A 22,319-nucleotide genomic window follows, 5' to 3' on the forward strand; every position below is an offset into this window, starting at 1 on the left:
ATTATTCTAGTCCTTTGCTCTTGCAAATAAAAAAAAGTCAGACCACAATATCCCATTGTACTTGTCTGATTCATATCGTAAATCTTGCTTAAACAAATAGCTTTACTTTAATTGACGGTTCCGTAACCCAAGAGTTATTTATTTTCCGTGATGATGCCGTATAATGTACGTGTATTCCGTTTTTATTTTGTAAAATTAATGTGCCATTTAAGTGAATAGCTTTTAACTTAGTGTGAGGTGTTGGGTATCATGTATCATCTATGTTCTTGTCCGTCACTATTCGTTATCTTATCGCTAGTAATAAAATCTCTAGTTATCTACTCTGATTATCCATCTCTACTCTGATCTTTTAGCAACGAGTGCCACAAAAGGTACTGAAGCCAAACGAAAGTTCGACCCTATTTATACCGGTAATAAGATAACGTCATACGCAAGATTCAATGAAATACATCATATTACTATTAAAGCACATTTTCAATCAATAACGTCACATAATATTAAACATTCAAGATGACGAAAGGAGAAAATACCACGAAATACTTGAGAGATAAAATGTAATTTATGACAAAGGTAATCATTATAATATGATGAATCAATAATGATTACAAAAGAATGTGCATTTTAAGATTTGTAATAGATTTTTATTAATCGCATAGACAGATAAAAATATGTAGTTTTTACTAAATAAAATCATTTCCTTTGAAAAATACAACTTTTTAAACAAATTAAATGTTGTTTGCAACTGTTAGACGGGCGAATAAATACTAGAGACATGCACTCTCCCACGTTTGTTTGTTGTTGTTGTTTCAGATAAAGACTCGTTATCAAATTTCTTTAAAACAATTAAGTAGGTACTTTCTATATGACCATAAACTAGTCATCCGTTTTCCCGCGCCACTAGTCTTTCTACGCAATTTAAGCGCTTCGATTATTCTAGTCATTTACTCTCGCCAATAAAAAAAAAGGTCAGACCACAATGACCCCATTGTACTTGTCTGATTCATATCGTAAATCTTGCTTTAACAAATGGCACAATTAAATTAATCGAATGTGAAAAGGTGACTATGTATTTTGAAAAGAAAAAAATGCAATTCAGCCAGTCGACAAACACGAACAACTGCTTTGTAATAAAGCAAATTAATCGCTCGTTTAGATGTACCACTTTTGCTTGTTTATTTTGTCATTTTTGTATGGCTAAATATTGTTGTAAATTTCAATCGAGTGCCATCAATCGTGTGTTGATTATTCTTGTGTTAAAAGAATTATTTACTTATTGGAGTCACAGGACCACAAGCATGAATGTACATGGTCTTTTCTAAAATTAAAGTTTTTTAGTCGTTTTACGGTTCACATAATAACAAAAGTATAAAATCTGCTCCGTGAACTAGTCTCCCCTCAGGGTTGTATAGAAGACAAACTTTATCTCATTAATTGTAAAAAGCAGACGATTTCATCACAACGTTTGAAAAATTGGATATTAATTCCACGAGTATCCTCTGTTTGCATAGCATCAGTTTGGTTAAGTTTCCCGCAAACTAAATCATATAACTGTACTGTATATGGTTTGTTTATATTTCAAAAACTCAGAGTGTTCAATTCACGACGACCCTTTTTTGCTATGGTAATTTTATCTACTTTTCCTCACAATACAGCGTTTCAAAGGTATTATATTTTGATAAAATATCGGAATGAACCTTTCAGACAGTCCTCGTATGCAGTAAAATGGTCATTAGTGAACCGTCAGAAGTTGAAACAATTGCGTATAATCACATGGCTGGGTTCATGTACATGTCCTTCCCACTTTCAGTGGCTGTCCGAAGGTTAACTGTACATCGCAGTGAGGTAGGGGATATGGTGTCCACCTAGCGGCCTAGAGGTCACTGTCTCGATCCCCGCTTTCAAAGCGTTCTTTAGATCCACCCTTACTCCCCCCCCCCACACACACATACCAGGACTGAAAACGGAATCGAGAACGTTTGCGATAAGCCTTAGGCTTTGGATGGAATCGAAATAAAATAGTTTACCGGTAACCTATAACTTTCATCGGTATTCGCATTACCCGCAAAGCGCAACCGATAGATGTAAGGAAATCTGGGGGTCAACGACCGACGTGTTTTTGATTTTTCCGACACCCAAAATGTTTTAATCTTTTAATTAAATCAATACTCGTACCCACCGCTGGGTTATATGTTCAGCTGCAGCAACCCAAATATAGCCGCGAACAGGCTGACTACGACCGGTTTAGCCCATCTTTCTTTATAACAGAAGCTGGCGGGCGCCATTTACTCATTTGCGACAGGGCATCACACGCGTACTGAAACGCCCACATCGCAAACGTGCGCCCTTTAACGCCCACACAGCATTCGTTGGAGCGTAATCACTTATAGTCTGAGGAATCATCAATAAAGTTTTAGCGTCGTTAGTACTTTCATTATGTTTGAAACTTGTAAACAATAAATCATTTAACGATGATCAAATGGTTCAGGCGTCTTCGAAATTAATAAAATTAATAAAATGATGGACGAGATGTTAAATTTGACGTGTAAAATCAAAACACCAGACGTTTATTTATCATTGATCATTTCTAATTAATGCAGGCATCTTATATAAAATACCACGTAGCTGAAATTAAAATGAGAAATTTCTTTGTTCGCTGACCGAGAACGCAACAGTTAGTCTGAATAGGGGGAAACTTAGATATCGAATATGGACGATAAGGCGGTGGTTTGGAAAATTGTGATTCGATCTGTGGTATTACTGGCCGTCGCTGGCGTCGGCCAAGTGGCTTCACAAACGCCTAATCAAGCCACCTCCACACAGGACACCTATACTGCCCTCGTCCGTAAGTTCAATTATAGTTTTATACTATGTGTATGTGGCGATTTTTATTAAGTAACGATAAATGTATCGATTGCGCCACTCGTTTATTAATGTATTATCTTTCAGGAATACTCATCAAACAAAGCAATAATTGTCATATTTTCGTATCATTATCTTAGTTATCAGTGACTTGGATAACCAAAGTAGCTTAATTATCTACAATTACATTGAGAAGTCAAATGGCAATTATTTTGAAAAGCACTCTCTTTTATTGCTATTGAATTTGAATCGTGATGCAATTATGTAAAATTGTATGTACGTTTAATTGTGATTTAAATAATTATGGGCCAAGTGTGGGATTTAGAGCTGAAAACCGGTATAAATACAAAAATAACGTACGACGACATGATAAAAATACATAATAACATCAAAATGGGGGTTTAAGACCTGGTGGAATCAATCCAGTTGCATTGGTTCCAATGAAATTTTTTAGCAACTGGTTTTATCCCTCGTTATATTATTTGATAAGCATATTATAAGCAGCTAATGTAAGCTTATTTAGTCCTTGTCCATACTTCCTCTGTGCATTACATAGAAACATATTGTGTTACATTCGCTTGAACACTCTAAAATAACATTTTATACTATCACTATTAATGAAATGAGCGTTGCTCTTTGAAAACGGGGCTTATTGGAAAAATTCGTCCCTGATTAGCGTGTGCAGTCCGCACAGGCTAATCTGGGACGACACTTTTCGCTTTTATATGACATTTTTTGTTTAAATGAAGTCTCTTCTTAGCAAAAATTCAATGAAGGCGGAAAGTGTCGTCCCTGATTAGCAGTCCGCACAGGCTAATCTGGGACGACACTTAACGCACATGCATTATGCCCAGTTTTCTCAGAACACGACTCAACCGTAGTGAAACTTCAGCAGCGCCATACCAACAGACACCTTATTATAGCAAGGATCCCTGTATTTATGGCATGTGACTGATGTCCTTACATACTAACAGTCTTATATAACAAAATAAGAAGACACTTAAATGTCATATATAGGAATGTTTCGCGATACCACTTTTTTCAAAGAAACCATTTTAAGTGTTTGTTTTTTTATTCAAAATCGTGTCCGGTAATCGGCCCCATTACCAATGGAAAAATATATATACGGTATTCCAAATATGAACTACAAATTCCCAATAAAAGGTTTAATTTTTTTTTAAGATCTCAATATTTTCTTCAACTCCCATCCACATAAATCCAACCTTAGTAAATATAATACTAAAAACACGTGTATTCTCAATTTAAAAGCATTTTTTAGGAGAACAACAACACTAATTTCCCACTTTAAGTCAAAATGCTCAAAAAAACAATTCAAAGGGACCCGGCACCATTCTCAAAATGGTGAAAAACACACTGCTTTAGATTTGCATGTATTATTTGTATTGTCGTTACCGCCTTTCATCTATACATTATGCACTCATGCATTTCCCTTTTTTCAGCCGTAAATATCCGCTGTGTGAACGACCCAACAAACGGTCTGTCATGCGCGGCGGAGTACCCTGACCAGTGTAGAGGTAAGTAACCAATAGGACCAGAGGGGGGGGGGTAGCCAATAGAAACATCGGCCTAAAATGTAGATGTGAGAAACCAATAGAAACATCGGCCCCGTACTCGGTTCAGAATTCACATGTAAATGTCTCAGTTTTATAGTGAATAATATAAGTACTAAGTATCAAAATTAGCATTTTCATATACACTTATTTTATGGGACTCATTCAGCATTGGTAACGTAGGCTACCATATCTTTAAAAATAAATGTCTTACAATTAAAACCTTCGTACATCCGACGCCGTATTTTTAAATTTGTATACAAAATATTCCGAATTGCGGATAATAACGAGACGCTTCTGTTATTGTTCTTTTGCCAAAGCAAGGGGTTGTCGCTTACCCATGCACACAGGCTAGCATTTATCATGTTCGTAAATCCGATGTTATATATGTCTTTCTCCTTATTTTTTAATACAAATTAGAATTGTGTTGGGAATTTATAAAATGTGTTGTTCTCCACCAGAGCAATGGAACTTCGCAAATCCCTGCACGGAGGCAAACATAGCCCGCAACATCACGAAGTTCGTACATCCGTTCGACGCTACCAAGTTTCTGATGTGCGGGGATCTTGGAAAACTGTACGTCGTGCAGTGCCCGCGTTTCGAGGTATGAACAAAGCTTTCATGGGGCAATTGCACTTTACTGGTACGCAACACCTTACACCTAACAGCTAACACCTAAAACCTAACACCTTACGCATCACCTAATAATCATTTTTATCCTGTATATATGTCCTTAGTATCGGGGACTACCGCCTCAAACCCCCGCTTTGTCGATAGTGGTAAACAACGGCGTACCGGTAAAGTGCAATCTAGCCGCTTTCACGTCTGTATGTATGGTTGATAAGGTAAATTAATTGTACTTTCATTACTTGTACCTCGTTCTTGGAAAACAGGAAATAATGCAAATACGTAAAGGGTCGTTTTAGATTTGTCTGTGCCGTCCCGTACAGGCTAATCAAAGACGACTCTTTCCGCGTTTATGGAATTTTTGCATTAAAAGGAAGTTCTTCTGAATTAAATTTCAGTAAACTTAAAAGCGGAAAGTGTCTTTCCAGATAAGCCTTCGTAAACTGCACAGGCTAATCTGGGACGACACTTTGAGCACATGCATTAAGTCCCGTTTTCTCGGAGCGCGGCTGATATATTTGGTTAATCAGGTGGATGCACTTTATTTTTATTAATTCATTTTCAATGCCCTCCTGGTGTTATTCATATATAATAATGTATCTGCGACGTCATTCTATTTGATGGATCACGTGATGGAAATGTATTGTTGTTGTTTTCATTAAATTATTATTATTATTGATTGTCTAATCAGGTAGATTTGTCGTAATAATTGTCATTTAGTTTTATTGAAGTCGTTTAATTGATAGAGTAAACTCTCATTTTAATTGTACATGTACTTCTGACTTTTGAACAATATAGGTTGGGCATGTATACGATTTCATTTGCAACAAACTCAAATCTGGTTTGAATTGCACGGTAAATGGACATTTTCATATTTCCTTTCGGAAGTTATTTTTAAATAGACTGTTGTTTAGTTTCGATCATACTTTTAAACCGAAAATTACAAATAAACGTTAAATGTCCCATCAATACAATAACATGTATGTAGCCCAAAATATCGCATATTATACACTGGTTTAATAAAAGTGCTCATTTTGAGGTTAGATCAATTAAAATAGATAATAAAACAAAAAAATCAATCTTACAAAGAGTTTCCTTAATAGAAATTCCTTCAAAGTGTTAAAAATAAGTGCAATTAAAATATTCGCCGTTTATTGTGGTTCCCCATACGACCGACGCAATCGTTAAATGTTATACGCAAACATAACCACGAACAAGCTTTATTTATGCTTACCTTTGTAAACCAAACGTTTACAACAATGTAATTTTCTGTTGATTTACGAACGATCGCTCATCTTTTGACAGGCGCATTGTAACCATAAAAAATTATGAATATTACAATAGTATTAACGGTTACTAATCAGTTACGCACTGAATACGTGAAATAATTACTCTTTGCATAATTATTATATTTTCAGTTAATTATAGCTGTTTAATATTTATAACCCTAGTGATTCAGACTATAGAGTAAAGCATCGCTGTATAATGAAAGTAACTAATTTCAAATGCAACCACATGAAGCGAAATGACATTGAATAAATCTACTATATCACAGCAATATTTCTCATAAATAGAAGGTTTAGGGACATGCATATTTGACATATATGAGATTTATTACACTGATCCTTCTAAGGTAAAAGTGCAGGGATCATATAAATAGGCGGCGTATAAAATATTAATTTCCTGATCGATGTACTTTTTATTTATAATTTAAGACGACAGCTGTTTTCGTTAATGAAGCTAAATCTTACACGAGATTACATTATAAAGTTTTAAACAAGCTGATAAATATTGCTTTACAAAGAAGTTAAATACGAGTGTACAAGTAAATGAGTCGTGTTCTGAAAAAAACCGGGCGTAAAGCATGTGCGTAAAGTGTCGTCCAAGATAAGCCTGTGCAGTTCGCACAGGCTAATCAGGGACAATACTTTCCGTCTAAATTGGAGTTTTGCTAAAAAGAGACTTCATTAAAACGAAAAATGTCATAAAAGCGGAAAGTGTCGTCCCTGATTAGCCTGTGCGGACTGCTTTACGCACATGCATCATGCCCAGTTTTCTAAGAACGCGACTTAATTATAAGTCAAGTTTTTTAGTGTATTATCAGCCGGAACAGGGAAAGGTAGGCATTTTGGTGAACTAGACATGCTTTCGAAGGATACGGAATCTGCAATTTGGTCTGAAAACGCCATCAATGTAAAAAAAAAACAATGCCAAATACACTTGTTCGCAAGTCCAGATGCTGGCAAATATGTTTGTCAACTAAAATAATTGGACTACGCTTTGTGTTACAAGTTAAAGAGATATCATTTGCAGTCCACACAGGTTAACCAGCGACGTCTCTTTCCGCCTTGTCTGGAGTTTTGTTAGAAGAGACCCTCCTTGTACAAAAACTACTATACCCGCGAAAAGTATCCTCCCTGTTTAGCCTGTGTGAAGGGCACATGCTTATTATCTGGGATGAAAATCTTCGCGCATGAATTAACCCCGTTTTTTTTTCAAAAGCGCGACGCATATTGTTTTTTATTGTATGCTTTCCGGGGGTTTATAGAGAAATATAAGTGAATTAAAACTGATAATTTCACTGTTTCAAACAGTGAAAATTATCAGTGAAAATTATTGATAATTTTCATTGTTTACTGTGAAATGACGTCATTTTTTGACGAATGACGTCATTATCACAGCGAAATTCTTTAGTTAAACTCTTTAACAATATATATAAACTGTGAAAAAAAGCATAAAATAAAAAGGAAATTTGTTGGATTCGGTGGATAATCGATTTTAATTCACTCGTGATCATAGAAAATATATATTTTCACTCGTGGCTGCGCCACTCGTGAAAATATCATTTTCTATGATCACTCGTGAATTAAAATCGATAATCCACCGAATCCAACAAATATTCTCTATATGTTCAGATCATCGTAGTGAAAAACAGAACACAGCCATAATTATTGTTGTAAAATACAAAATAACATAGCTTCGCTGTATAAATCTCTCCTTATTATATAACAAGCGTGTCTATTAATTGATACTACACGCGCGTCTATTGATTGATACTACACGCGTGTCTATTGGTTGTTGTTACACGCGCGTCTATTGATTGTAACTATATGCGTGTGTAGATATATTGATACTACACGCGTGTCTATTGATAGGTAATACACGCGTGTCTATTAATTGATACTACACGCGTGTTTATTGATTGATACTTCACGTGTGGCTATTGATTGATACTACACGCGTGTCTATTGATTGATACTACACGCGCGTCTATTGATTGATACTACACGCGTGTTTATTGATTGATACTACACGCGTGTCTATTAATTGATACTACACGCGTGTCTATTGATTGATACTACACGCGCGTCTATTGATTGATACTACACGCGTGTTTATTGATTGATACCACACGCGTGTCTATTGATTGATACTACACGCGCGTCTATTGATTGATACTACACGCGTGTTCATTGCTTAATTGCCAGCTGTTCCACGAAGGGTGTGGTCAGTGTGTCGGTGAGAGGGCAGGACTCACCGCCTCCTGCGAGCTGCCACTTCCGGCTGTTACCGATAACCCGTGCACGAGACAAGCCATCCTTGAAAGTGAGTGCGAGTTTGATTGTGCTTGTATTTTACGACCCAGGGTGCGCCCGAGGCTGCATTATGTGCACTCCTACCGAATTAACTTTCTCATGAAAGTTGGGGGCGAGTAGTTTATTATGGCTGCACTTTCCAGGAAAACATATTAATTAAAAGATATTCAAATTTGGTATGGTATTTTGTTATGTGGGTGCGGGGTGGGGGGACCTGAGTACCCGGAGGAAAACCCACATGTTCGGCATGGTGACCAAAACTCACATGCGCCGGAATTGAGCCCGGATCGCTGGGCTGAGAAGCGCTTCTACCAACCACAGAGCTTACAGAATAGCGGCGATTACGCATACTTACACTTTTACCCATTTATGCCTAGTGGACTTTCCCATCCTTCTAAATTGGATCAATTTATTTCCAAAATTAGGGATGTCTAGTATATTTATTTCTATATAAGCGTTCATTAATATTATCGTTATTTTCGCACTATTTTTGCAGACAAGCTCTTCTTCCCGTTCCCTGGCAACCTGTCCAAGTTCATTCACTGCGATATCTGGGGCAAGGCCTGGGAGCGGATGTGCACCCCCGGGGAGGTGTGGAGTCAATGGGACATAGCCTGCGTATTACCAAGTCTCATCAATCCCTGCAACCGCGCGCCCGTTGCGGACGCGAGCTACATGTATCGGCACCCATGCGACATGACCATGTACCTGCAGTGCGACTCTTTCAACGTTTACAGCATTTCATGCGGCGCCGGTTACCTTTTCCAGGAGCACACCCAGACGTGCGTGCCCGCTCAGGAATTCAAAGGCAAAGTTAGGGAGAATTTCTGTGACTATTACACGTTCGGTTTCCGGACTTACAATGATATGGACCAATCGGGAAAAATTGGAGGCAGTCAGGGAATGGTGGACGTAAGGCTGCTCGATCAAAGTGGTAGGACTGCTCAAGGCGGGTCAAATTCCGCAAACCGGGAAGCGATCTTTGGTGCAGCTAACATGCGTGAACAAGGCAATGCAGTTGGTCAAGGCGAAAATATCCGTAGAACCGGATCGCTGTTGGCGAACAGCGGAACGGGTTTTAGTGCGGCTAGCATTCAAAATCAAGGAAATACATCAGGACAAGGCGGAAACCTTCGTAGATCTAGTTCACAATCGGTAACTCAGGATTCAGGGACTAGTACGTTTAACCAAGTAAATAGAGCGGTCCAAGGCGATAACCTCCGAGGTTCTGGGTCTAGCTCTGCAACGCGGGAAACGTCAGGTACACCTAAACAAAGCGGACAACAAGCAACCGCGGGCGCTAATGTTAACGCTCAGTTAGCGTCGTTTAAGGAGTCAGGAAGTGGCGCTATACGACGCACGGCGATTAATGAATCTGCGCAGCGATCGTCAATGACGTCATCAAATAGCATCCCGCCTCCTATTAACGTTGAAACAAGCGGCGGCATTAGGGGCTCTTTCCGACGCACGGAATTCAGTGCATCATCTCTGGGAGCATCCGGGGACTCGTCGCTCGATCCATCACAAACGAACGCTGTGGTACAATCCACTTCCGGAAGCGGTGGATCCGTCAGGCGAACGGCAATCAACGCCAATGTACAGCGTTCGTCTAGCATCTCGTCAAACGATCAACAGAGAAACAGGCAAGACTCCCAGCCTCCCTCACGTAACGGCGGCTCTGTTGTCAGATCATCAGTCGAGACATCCGCCCAAAGCCGTTCGAGCAACAGTTCAAAATCTACTGACATACGGCGTCCAGATAAAATTTCGCCTTTCGCCGGAGAACCAACTGTCAAAATGACCGTTCGATCTCTATCTCAGGACTTTGGTGGTAGAAATGACGTGGGAACCGGCGCAGCAAAGGGCATAGGCCTGAGCAATGCTGCGGACGCTTTGACATCGCAAGGGGTTAGGTTTGATGTCATGGGTAGTGGATTTGACGTCACAGAACAAGGTCAAGATCCACTGATTGCTTTGTCTTCTTTCGAATCCACCCAAGAGATGTTTGCTAATAGAACCATAATTTCCGCTCAAGAAACTGGCTCGGGACAAGGTCAGAATTCCACAAATAACACTGGAAAATTGCAGCAGGGTTCATCGAATACACAAGGTGTGAATCAGAGCCAGAAGTCAGGTCAAGCGCAAGGTACTGCTCAGGGTAAGTTTTCCTCACCAGGCCAAACCATAACAAGGTCCGAAATGCAATCGTCGAATGTAAAAGTATCGGTACAGGGTCAGGGTGTGCCTGTGGATCAGGGTTTTGGTCAAGGTCAAGGTTCAATACAGATGCAGACATCAAACCTAGCCCCAGGTCAAAGGTTAGCCCAAGAGCTCGGACTGTCACCAAGTCAACTAGATATAGTGTCAATCCTAGACCAGAGAGGTGGAACAAACCAGGGTCAAGGTCAAACGCAGGGTCAAGGGCAGGACTTCATGCAGTTTGAAGGCTCATCCCAAGTTGACATGTGGTCAACAGCAGGTGGTGAAGGGGGTGGATCGGTCCCGGTAGTGCCACCAAGCCAGGGTGCGTCCCAAATGGAATCCTGGGCGCAACAGGCTTTAGAATTGGCTCAAGCGCAGGGTCTGGCCTTCGGATCGGGACAGAGGGCAGTGAATGAACAAGGGGCACGCCAAGGTAATTTCGCAGAGCGTACGCAAAGCAGTTCCTTTTTCAGCGAATCGCTTCCAAACCCAAGCTCGAACCAATTGAACACAGTCCTTCAAAAATGGCGCGGCACAAACGCTGGCGTGTCACAAGGCACCGGTAGCCCTGGCGGGTTGCCTTTGATGGCCAACGACTTGAAGCTGCACCCGTCACAGCTTAAGGAGTACCCGTTCTCGAAGAAACCTTACAGTGAGCCGTGCACCACGGAGAACACCAACGCTGGTCGGTATTACTTCCGGGTACAAGGCGAGCCTCACAATTACATCCAATGTGACACTAACGGAATCATGCACAAGCGTATCTGCTCCACCAATGGCCGTGACTGGTTTGACGTGTACTCACAAACGTGCGTGGATGGGCCCATTCACGTGGACAATCTCGTCATAGGACATGCTTAATTATCGTGTTTAACCTGATTCTGTTCAAGGCATGTCTAAGATACGACAAATAATTGGATGATGACTCATCACAACAGGCACATCATTAAAATTATATGCAAACGGGAGATAACCGTGAACAAATATGTATGAATCTCATATGTTGGATATTCGTAAGCGTTACTCGTTTCTTAAAAGAATCACATCTTGTGTTTTCACTGAATGCGTTGTCGAACTAGTCAATATTTAAATATGTTTATATACATGTAAATAGAAATCTTCATACATAAACACATGTTCGATTTATAAATATTGCTTCTGTTTTTTTCATGTCACATGTCCGTTTATTAATATTCACATATATCATACTATTCACATAAGTATTATATCCTCGCATATTATGATACGCGCCTTATGTTATGTAATAGAATTATATCTTATGTAATCTATTTGTAAATACCGATATTAAAATTGCTGTATGCATCTTCGTGTATTTTTGTTTATGAAAGTGCTCCGGGGTTGATTCAGTAATTTGAGTTAGAAGAGTGGAATAGGGGTAATTTAAACCACTGGATTCTTATGGTCCAATAAATATAGAAGTATTAAGGTCTTATAATGGAAAAACAAATGATTGAATTATTCATCACGTGAGTCTGACACATGTGTTCTTATATATTTCGGGTTCAAATCGCTGCCTGATGGACAGGAGTTTTGGGGGATTCGTCCGACGCGTTTTGATTTTGTTTGGATTATTCAACGGTTATTTTAATAATATATATGCGATCAGTTAACCTTCTCAAACATGTCCTGGGTAACCTGGTTTACAAGAGAAAAACTGAAATTTGGAGGCCAGTAGCTCACAACTGTCTAATTTGAATCAGAAGTAGGAGATAGCATAAGAAATAATGTGTAGTTCAGCGCTTTATTAGGTGAGTTAGTCTAATCGGTACACAGCTTTATACACCCACAAAAGTTGACAGTGTCAGATTCAGTACCGCTTTAAACTATGAGATTGTTTCAAATGTAATGAGAAAAACTACTGACTCATTAAACCCGTTGCAACATTTCGAGTCCATTGTCAATAATGCTCGATATAATTTAACAAGCTGAATCATGCACACTTTGTCGTTAGTTTAATATTGATCTTTCACTTGTGCAACAACCTTTCTTTAAATGTTGAAACTTTGTGGTAAATTATTTTTAAAAAAAACGATGAATGAGGAAGTTACAGTCTGCGCAAGCTTATGTGTGACTGACGTTTGAGGTGCAATACGGTTTTAACACATGGCACACAGTCTCAGTCTCAAACAGTAAACATGTTTGGTAAATAATTATAAAAGCGCCTAACGAATGCTTAAGTTACAGTCCGGAGAATCTGTTAAATGGCAAAAATGTAACATTTTATCTTTAGTTTATTTGTAAAGTAATTTAGTATATAAAGCGGGAATATTAAATATAAAACACTGTTTACACCAGATCTTTCTTGAAAAACGTGTAACAGACGGCAGGCTGGTTTTACCACCAACAATACACAGCGCAGCGTTCTGTGTAGGTTAAAAGACGATGGTAACAAAACGAATCATCATCCCCAAATAAAACAAAATGTGCTTGCTTTTTCAGAGAAAATGGAACACAGTTCAATGTAAACGCTTGTTAATATCTTTTATAAGGAATTAATTCGATAAGTCAAGTGGGATATTCTTAAAGCACGAGTGACGCTCGGAATTTTTCCGACGGTCTATTTTGCAAATAAATAGTGATTTCTTTTGAATACAAAAACACAATGATCGACTTAAAAAGATTCAATTATATAATATTGCATAAGGTGTTATGAACATTGAACATTGTAAAATATGGTCAATTTGTCAGTTTGCTACAGTAGCAAAGAGGTGAAATTCACTCCAACTTTTTTGAAATTGCGTTCCTATTTTTCTATCTCGTTCCCACGACATACTTACTCGAGGGAACGTCTAACTATTTTATCGAAACGAGTAAGCTCGTACAAACTACTAACTTAGTCGAGGGAACGAGATAAAAGAAAGAGGAGTGAAATCTGAACGAGATAGAAAAAAAGATGAGTGAAAACTATATAAAAGAGGTGTTCGGTGAAAAAACAGAGCGGTGCAGCAAATAAAGGAGGGATGCATTGAACAAAAGAGGAGATATATTTAGCAATCCCGATGTGCGACTTAGCTAACTCGTTCCAACGAGTTAGTGGGTCAATTAAATTGTTTGTTGCATAAATTTAACTTTTACCAATGACCATACGGCCGAAAGAAACGTGTTGATCGTAAGGTATTTTCAGGAAGGACTTTCTGTCGTCAAATGTGTGATTTACTGTAAAAACACGAGATATATCACTATCTGTACGTCGCAAACAACGAGTCCTGCGATCATTAAACTTAAAGAGAAGGGACTTCTAGGATATTCGGACAGTTATAGAGTTGATTGGCTGACTAACTCGTTTCTTCGAGATTGCTAAAATGCTCTCCTCGTTTGTTTAAATTGTTGCACATTAAAGAAACCTGACTTGCGATATCATGATCGCACGCACGTTTCTAGTAAAGAAATAACTCTACTATGATTGATTACTTTTGTACCATAACCATGTTCAATGTACCGTAAATTAAAAACACTAATTTATCATCTAGTTTGCATGACTTAATTGCGAGAAAAAATGTTGCAATAAATTAATATACAAATTAATGTGCCCTCACCTTTCTTTGTTCAGGTCACTGACTTATCCCAACTGTTCGGATTTCTTTCACTCATGTTTAATAAGTTATTTGTAATAATGTAAAATGTTTTCAGAAGTGCCTCTTCATCATTCATTACTCTGTCGAATGTAACAATTATCAGTCTACTGAATCGTTTGATGCGTTATATTACCGAAGTGTTAGTTTTATACGTAGGTCAAATTAAAGTGATGCCTGTTCCTTTTGTGACTATTTTACTTAGTCACACACAGTTGGCTTGATTCAGGTCACTCGATATAAGCAAAATATGCATTAACCCGAAACATTAATGTTGACTTCGACATATATTGATATATGTATTTTCTTCAATAAGAAAACGTCTTTGTAAACGGCGTGGTTACAATCAACACCATTTTAAATGGATGAAACCAATTTGTTTTTAATAAATCCTTTTTAGATTTCCCCAACATGTAACACATAAACCTGTATTTGTATACTCTGTGCACGCGAATCGCTTCAATCAAAAATACGTTGGTACTTTTCAAGATCTATCGCTTCGTATTTCATAAAAATCAAGATGCACAGATTATTTCCAAGGCAGTTCTGATGTATGTAACGATCTTTGTAATCGCCTTTGAAAGAGCTTGAATTTTTGCAAGAGCAATCACCAGAGCCATGCATTTCTGTTATCGTATGAACGTGTAATAAGTAAAATTTGTAAATCGAACTTTTAATAAGGTACAACACATAATCACAAATTTTCCTCAGAGTCAGTATTTATTCTAAAAATTAAACAGAAATCAACCAAGATAGAGCACCCCTTGTAAACCAAACGACAAAATATGTCAGGCCTATCGAACATATAAACACAACTGCAGCACACATTTTGAATATAGGGAAATCGAAAGTAGTTTCATACAAACAATGGCGACCAAGTTGGAAACATCACAGCACAAAAGCTCGGACGGTGTTTACGACGTGTGTTGTTCAATCTGCGAGGATGATGGCATACATAAGGAAGGGCTGTTTTATTGTCAGAAATGTTCAAATTATTTCTGTGACAGTTGTGTGTTAACGCACAATAAGTTTCACAAAAGTCATTCAGTAATTGAGGAAAAGGGAGGTGAAATTTGGCCTGTATCTAAAACAGTGGATGATACACTGGAGTTATGTGAGGAGCACAAATCTGAGAAACTGACGATGTTCTGTGAAGATGATGAAAAGCTGCTCTGTTACGTCTGTCATCTCCGTAATCACAAGTAAGTGGTTCAATAAGTTTAATTCTATAAAGTATTAGCACATAGGCCAAATCAACTGTTTGTTTCGTAGCTCGCTATCCATACATAATAGTATAACTTGATGTGTTTGTTTATTGTTTCGAGCTAAATACGAGCGATTTTGGCGATGCTGTCCATAAATGCATTTATTAGCAATAGCCTTTCTTGTCAGGTGTGCCATTGTGAAAGTTGGACAATTGGAATTTTATCCATTTTATTACAAATGTTGTATGGTACCATTTATTTCTTTATTAAATATTCTAAAGAACACACACTATGCAGATATGTTTATATCAATACATCAATATATAAATATTTGAATATTAATCCAACCATGATTGCAGGACAACTGTTTGCTTACGTGGAACTGTTTAACTACAGTTTTTCTTTTCGTTTTATGCGTGAAAAAAAGACATGACATAACTGTCACAATTATGTTTATGATTGATTGTCCTGAACAAAGCATAATGTATGTTTGAATAGAATTCTTTTCTCAAACAAATACGTTTGATTGCGTAACACAACACTCCGTTTTCGTTGAATGCAGTCTAATTGTAATATGCATGCAGTTAAATTATTAGCCCATTCCTCAGGTGCCGATAATCCATAATCGGCACTGCCGATAGTACAAAGTTGAATAAATATCATGACTCCCGATGTTCAACCTAAATATGCTACTTTTCATAGAACATAGAAATGTGCAATACGATAAATCAATAAAAATAATCATTATATATATATATATATATAATATATATATTGCAACAGTTAATTATTATAATACCATTTGTGTATATATAATTTTTCAGGAAATGCAGTGATGTAGTTCTATTGACTGACGAGGTTAAATCTTTCACACGACCCATCGACCTAGCTCAAATGAAGACTAGAATTGAATCATTAGTAAAACGTCTAGAGGATATGGTAAAAATGGGTGAAGAAAATATTACGTCTCTCCAAACGTCATACGAAAAAGTGTTGAAAGAAATAGTTGATGTGCGTCGACAGATTAATGACAATCTAGACCGACTTCAACAAAATACAGAAAAAAAATTAGAAGAGTTGCACTCTACATTAAAGAATTCTTCGGAAAATATAAGAAAACATTGCGTTGAATTAATTTCAAAGATAAAGGGATATAACATTAAAGACATAACCACAATGTCACCTGATCGATCGTTTATTATATACAGAAAATGTTTAGACCAAGCCGCGACTGCAGATTTATTTCTTTGCAAAGCAACTTCAATTGTAGCCATTGAATTCCACCACAACAAGGACTTAACGCAGTTTCTTGCTTCTTGTAAAGAGTTAGGAAGTATCGTCAGTCGAGAATCTGTGTCACATCATGTCGTTGACCCTAACAAGGTTGTAAGTATTCAAGACAGGTCACCATACAACGTGGGAAAGGAGACTAATAAGTGGAATTGTTTCATAACGGGCATATGCGAGTCGTCCAATGGGGAATTAGTCATTGCTGACTTCGACAATAAGAGTGTGAAACTCCTGGATAAGGCTTACAATTTAATAGAGCAACTACAACTACCTACTTGTCCGAGGTCCATGAGTTATATATCAACTAACGAGGTGGCGTTGACAGTTAGTGACGGTGGCACTATTAATGAGATTCTTTTCTTACGAGTCGACAAAGGGAGAATTATAAATTTTAATACTGTACATATCAACCATGTATGTTGCGGTATTGCGTATCACCAGGGCGACCTGTTTGTATCGTCCTGTACTGCAGTGTGTCAATACACCATGGATGGGGGGCTAGTGAAGACGTTATATGAGGATAAGTCGCTAGGAAACGCTAGTAAGTTGCTATTTTTTGTATTGATTTGCCAAATACAATAAGTACATTAAACTAGTTTCAACCTTTTATTAAAGCTCGATTGCATTGAAAGCCTCAGGCTCATTGAAATACCCTCGAGTCCGTTTCCTGGGTAGAGCGAGTAATTGGTGTATTTTTGGAGATTAAAAAAAACGCTCTTACAGTGGGGATGGATGCCGTGACCTCACTTTCGCTAGGCGGACACCATATCCATTAGAGACTTTGTATTTGCCCCAAAATGAAACAACAAGCATTGGAAACGTCAAGTGATTTGTATGCCCCAAGCATTTACAGATACAGGGAGGAAAAAAGCGATTGGCATTTCGGTTCTTCCGTTTGTCTATTAGTACAAGATGAACCCAAAATGACACGATTTGTAAAATATGTATAATTTTTCCTAGAAAGGTTTGATACTTAAGCATGGAAGATGTCTTTTAACACTGTCAATACACCCTCATCACCTGAAACCATTTTGACATTGACCTTGACCTTGTTTTACTTCGAAATTGGACTTATTCAGAAGATCCACACCCTTGATTAACCCTGCATGACGCATACCGCTTGCTACCAAGCTTTGATAATTGTGTGGATTTTAATCCTTAGACTCTTAATACACCCATATAACCTGCCATTATTTTGATCTTGAAAATGACCCACTTTAAACTAAACTTATTCAAATGGGTCCGAAAATCAAGGCTACCACTGGGAGTATACAAAGTGCTAGTATAGTTTTTTTAACCCTCACAACCGGCGTAAAGATTGATATTACCTCAATACGAAAATAATTTATGCATTTATGCCATTTATTATTCATTTTTATGCCCACAACCTCTTATCCTTCGAAGAAGATGGGGTATATTGTTTTGCTGGATGTCGGTCGGTCTGACTGTCTGTCTGTCGGTATACCAGTTCGTTTCCGATCTATAACTCGCCATAGAATTGACCGATTGGCTTGATACTTCACATGTGCATTGGCCTTGGACATTATATGACCCCTATTAAAATTGGGGTCACGAGGTCAAAGGTCAATGTCACTGTCACATTAGGTATGAAAATCGTTTGCGATCAATAACTCGTCTACGAATTGACCGATTTGCTTGATACTTCACAAATGCATTTGCCTTGGACAGTAGAAAACCCCTATTGAAATTTGGGTCACTACGTCAAAGGTCAATGTAACTGTCACAATAAGTGTGAAAATCGTTTATAATCAATAACTTGTCAACAAATTGACCAATTGGCTGATACTTCACATGTGCATTGGCCTTGGACAGAAGATGACCCCTATTGAAATTTTGGTCACTGGATCAAAGGTCAAGGTCAAAATATGTGTTAAAATCGTTTCCAATCAATAACTCGTCAACCAATTGACCGATTGGCTAGATACTTCCCATGTGCATTGGCCTTGGACAGTAGATGACCCTTATTAAAATAGGGGTCGCAAGGTCAAAGGTCAAGGTCACTGTAAAAATAAGTTTTATAGGCGTTTTCAATCAATATCTTGTAAAACATTGACCATTGGCTTGATATTTCACATGTACATTGGCCTTTGGACAGTAGACGACCCCTCTTGAAATTGGGGTCACTAGTTCAAAGCCCTGTTTTTTTGGGCATATGTTTCCGAACGCGGAACTCTTGTTCAATTTTGTATCAACATAGCGAATAAGCAGAAATTGGCTATTTACTGTAAAAACCATCTTCCTATGCTATAGTTTTTTCAAATTACTCCAATCTCGCTAAAGCGACAGTTTTTTTAATGATGTTTCTGTTTATTATGAAAATATGTTTTTTTTATATTTAAATACAGTGAATTATGTATAAATATTGCCAGCTAGTGTGGGATGTTAATTATTGAAAATGTTTTAAGCTTGTTATATGTTAAAGAATACAACGTACTCTACCCCTATAAAAACGTCCAGGAAGTTAAATTTAACATATCATGTTTAACGTAGTTGTCGACTAATTTCTGATCAATAAGCAATATACAGCTTTTTGTTTCCATACGTTATTGTAACGTGTACATGATTAGTTAAAGGTGTTGGAGTGAGTCCTGATGGTAAGCGGATCTACGCAACATATTATGACACACTTCTCACACTGACGAGAGATGGAGCGATCACAGCCACGCTCCAGGATCCTGCATTTAGAACGAACGATATAATATTTAACTTACATGTAGCAGCCACTGGACAGGTGTTTGTCTTAGGTAAACAATCTGTCAGTCAAGTTGACACGGACGGCAACAAAGTCCTCAATACCATACAACTTGATATGTACAATCCTACCTCAGTCTACTTCAATGAAGGCACGGGCAAGATGATTGTTGCATTTAGGAACTACAACATCATCATTGAGTTCAAAACAAAGGTGTCCTGACTTCTCAACGTATGCCTTGTATTACATACAAACGTGTTTCAGAGAATTACAATGCATTGGCTTGTTGGAACAGATATCATTTATGCTCATTGTGACATGTAGTCACTATTCATTCTATTAAGTTTGTGTCTGTTCAGTTTGACTAACTTATTTGAATTGAAGAACTTAACCTGCTTTATTCAAAGACGGCTTGTGGTATTACACATTTATTTTCATTCTTCGCTTTTAAACGTGTTTGTCGAAATTAAGCAAATCCTTCTTGTTTTTTGTAAACCCAAAACTAAGTCTCCCCATGTTTTCTCTTTCTTACACTGCTTTGCGGCACATCGTGTTTTCCACATCGCCATTATTATGTTTTGCCTCTCTTTAATAATATCTCACCTCATTCCATTTTAATTATTGTGTAACCCTAAATTGTGTTTTTATTATATAAATACATTTTTGCGTTTTATAATAGAACTAACTATATCTTCAATGCTTTATTCAAATAATAAAAATATTGTGAAGGCAAGTTTGGGTGTGTCAAAGTCACTTATATTTATTGCACTAAACAATGACCTAACGCATCTATCCTGAGCACACGGGTTTAGTTTCAACTGAATACCTGTTGTGGAAACAGTGACAGGGAGATGATGATCGTTTACCTTACAGAGAGTATGCACGATTTTTATATGTGTTAAATTGTAATATAGTCATAAAAATATGTTACAATAACACAAAATAGACAAGAAAAAATATACAGTGAAGACGAATTTCATAAAATGCAGCAAAACAAATTAGCGCCCCGAGCCGATTGTGACAAAGATATTTCGTACATATTTTCCTACAATAACCGAAGCATTCGTCTTTTTAGGATCGGATTTAGTGATCGTGTGTCGTATGTATAGATATCGTTTCAGGAAATTAAAATGATCCGTAAAACTAAATTTAGATTCACATCGTACATGCATGATATACAGGCGAATTCGACTGTACAGACATTTTCGATTTCAGAATTAAATATATGGCTTATTTCGAATTTTTCGACACGTGTTCTTCTTAACTTTTATTTTAATTTTTATTGAAATACGTGTATAATAAGTATTTTACACAATTTATATTTTCATAAATATTTGACAAAATCGTGAATACTCTCTTTAACAAATTTTTCAATTTGTCAATTGAATTTCAATCAAAAATCAATCAACATATGGAGGAAATATAGAGATATGTGATAGGTCAGGGTAATGGAACTTAGTCAGTGACCCATGAACACGTTTGAGGTTTCAAATGAATATGTGCAGTAGAAAAAGTGCTATGTGGATGTTCTACGTTCACCATAACCAAGTTTCTTGGCACAACAAGGGACATAACTCTACACAGGTCAGAAGTTTTAAACTTGGTAAGTTACCCCGAGAACCCTAGTATAGTTTCAACTGAATACCTGTAGTAGAATCAGTGATGCGGAGATGTTGAACATTCACCTTAACTAATTTATCAAGTACTAATAGGGGCAAAATTCGGCTAAATTGAACGTTATATGTAAGGAACTTGGTCTATGACCTCACACAATGACACCAAACACATTTATAGCAGAAAAACCTTGCAAGGGTCATACACAATAATCAATTTCCTTGGTTCAAGATCAAGAATTGAACTCGATGTCCAATGTTAAAAGTCATAAATCAACAACGACAGCTTTGTTCGTATCATAATGTAGCTTTGTCAAGTATGGATTGAATTTCAAATAGCTTCACAGAAGTTATAAACATAATGTCACGCCCCTAGGTCAAAGACAAAAATTCAAATTCAACGTAAAAGACCGGTGTAAGAAACTTACTCTAAGCACTTTGCCCAGAGCTGTCCTGTTCCAGCCAACATGTGTGAATGTATAAATAAAACGACAGAAGTGACGAGACAGTATGTTGAGACTGAGTGTGGCGTGCAAGACCCGGCACACGTTCAATTTTACATTTCAAGATCTAATATATGAAGTTAGTCGATAGCGCTTTGTTACGCGCATTACGCAAGTTTACAAGTGAACAGTGTGAAGGATTTCGTGTACACGTGAATTACATACGCAAGGAAAGGAGAAGTAAGAGAGGTGTGTTTTGAGATCTTGGGTACGTCGTTTTTTTTTTAAATCGGATCTCCAGTTATGTTTTTAAACTGGGCATTATTGTTAAACACTTCTTTCATCAATTTTACTGACACAGATATAAACGTGAAAAAACTTAAAATATGGAGATTTTCACCGAGCTTAGTGGGTCGAAGGCAAAGCCCTGGTTTGTGGCCCAGAAAGTCTCGAAACTTTCCAAATTTAACAAAAAATTTACACATAATGTGCAAAAGCAGCCAAATACACCTGTGATACGTACATTTACAAGATATACATGTGTTCGTTATACATTGCTATCAGGCTGGTTGTTAATAGTTTGTTCTCGCACAAAAGTAATAAAGTA

At 37.5% G+C, this 22,319-nt stretch overlaps 1 protein-coding gene across 1 annotated transcript; it reads left to right on the forward strand.

The window, feature by feature from the left end:
- Nucleotides 1-15,313: 15,313 nt before the first annotated feature.
- Nucleotides 15,314-20,350, forward strand: LOC127837219 (uncharacterized). The gene is made up of 3 exons (XM_052364145.1): nt 15,314-15,650; nt 16,478-17,484; nt 19,532-20,350. The coding sequence occupies exons 1-3, from the start codon at nt 15,316-15,318 to the stop codon at nt 19,876-19,878; spliced, it is 1,689 nt and encodes a 562-aa protein (XP_052220105.1). The 5' UTR covers nt 15,314-15,315; the 3' UTR covers nt 19,879-20,350.
- Nucleotides 20,351-22,319: the final 1,969 nt, after the last annotated feature.

The sequence above is a fragment of the Dreissena polymorpha genome, chromosome 7, assembly GCF_020536995.1.
Source record: "Dreissena polymorpha isolate Duluth1 chromosome 7, UMN_Dpol_1.0, whole genome shotgun sequence".
Taxonomy (NCBI): domain Eukaryota; kingdom Metazoa; phylum Mollusca; class Bivalvia; order Myida; family Dreissenidae; genus Dreissena; species Dreissena polymorpha.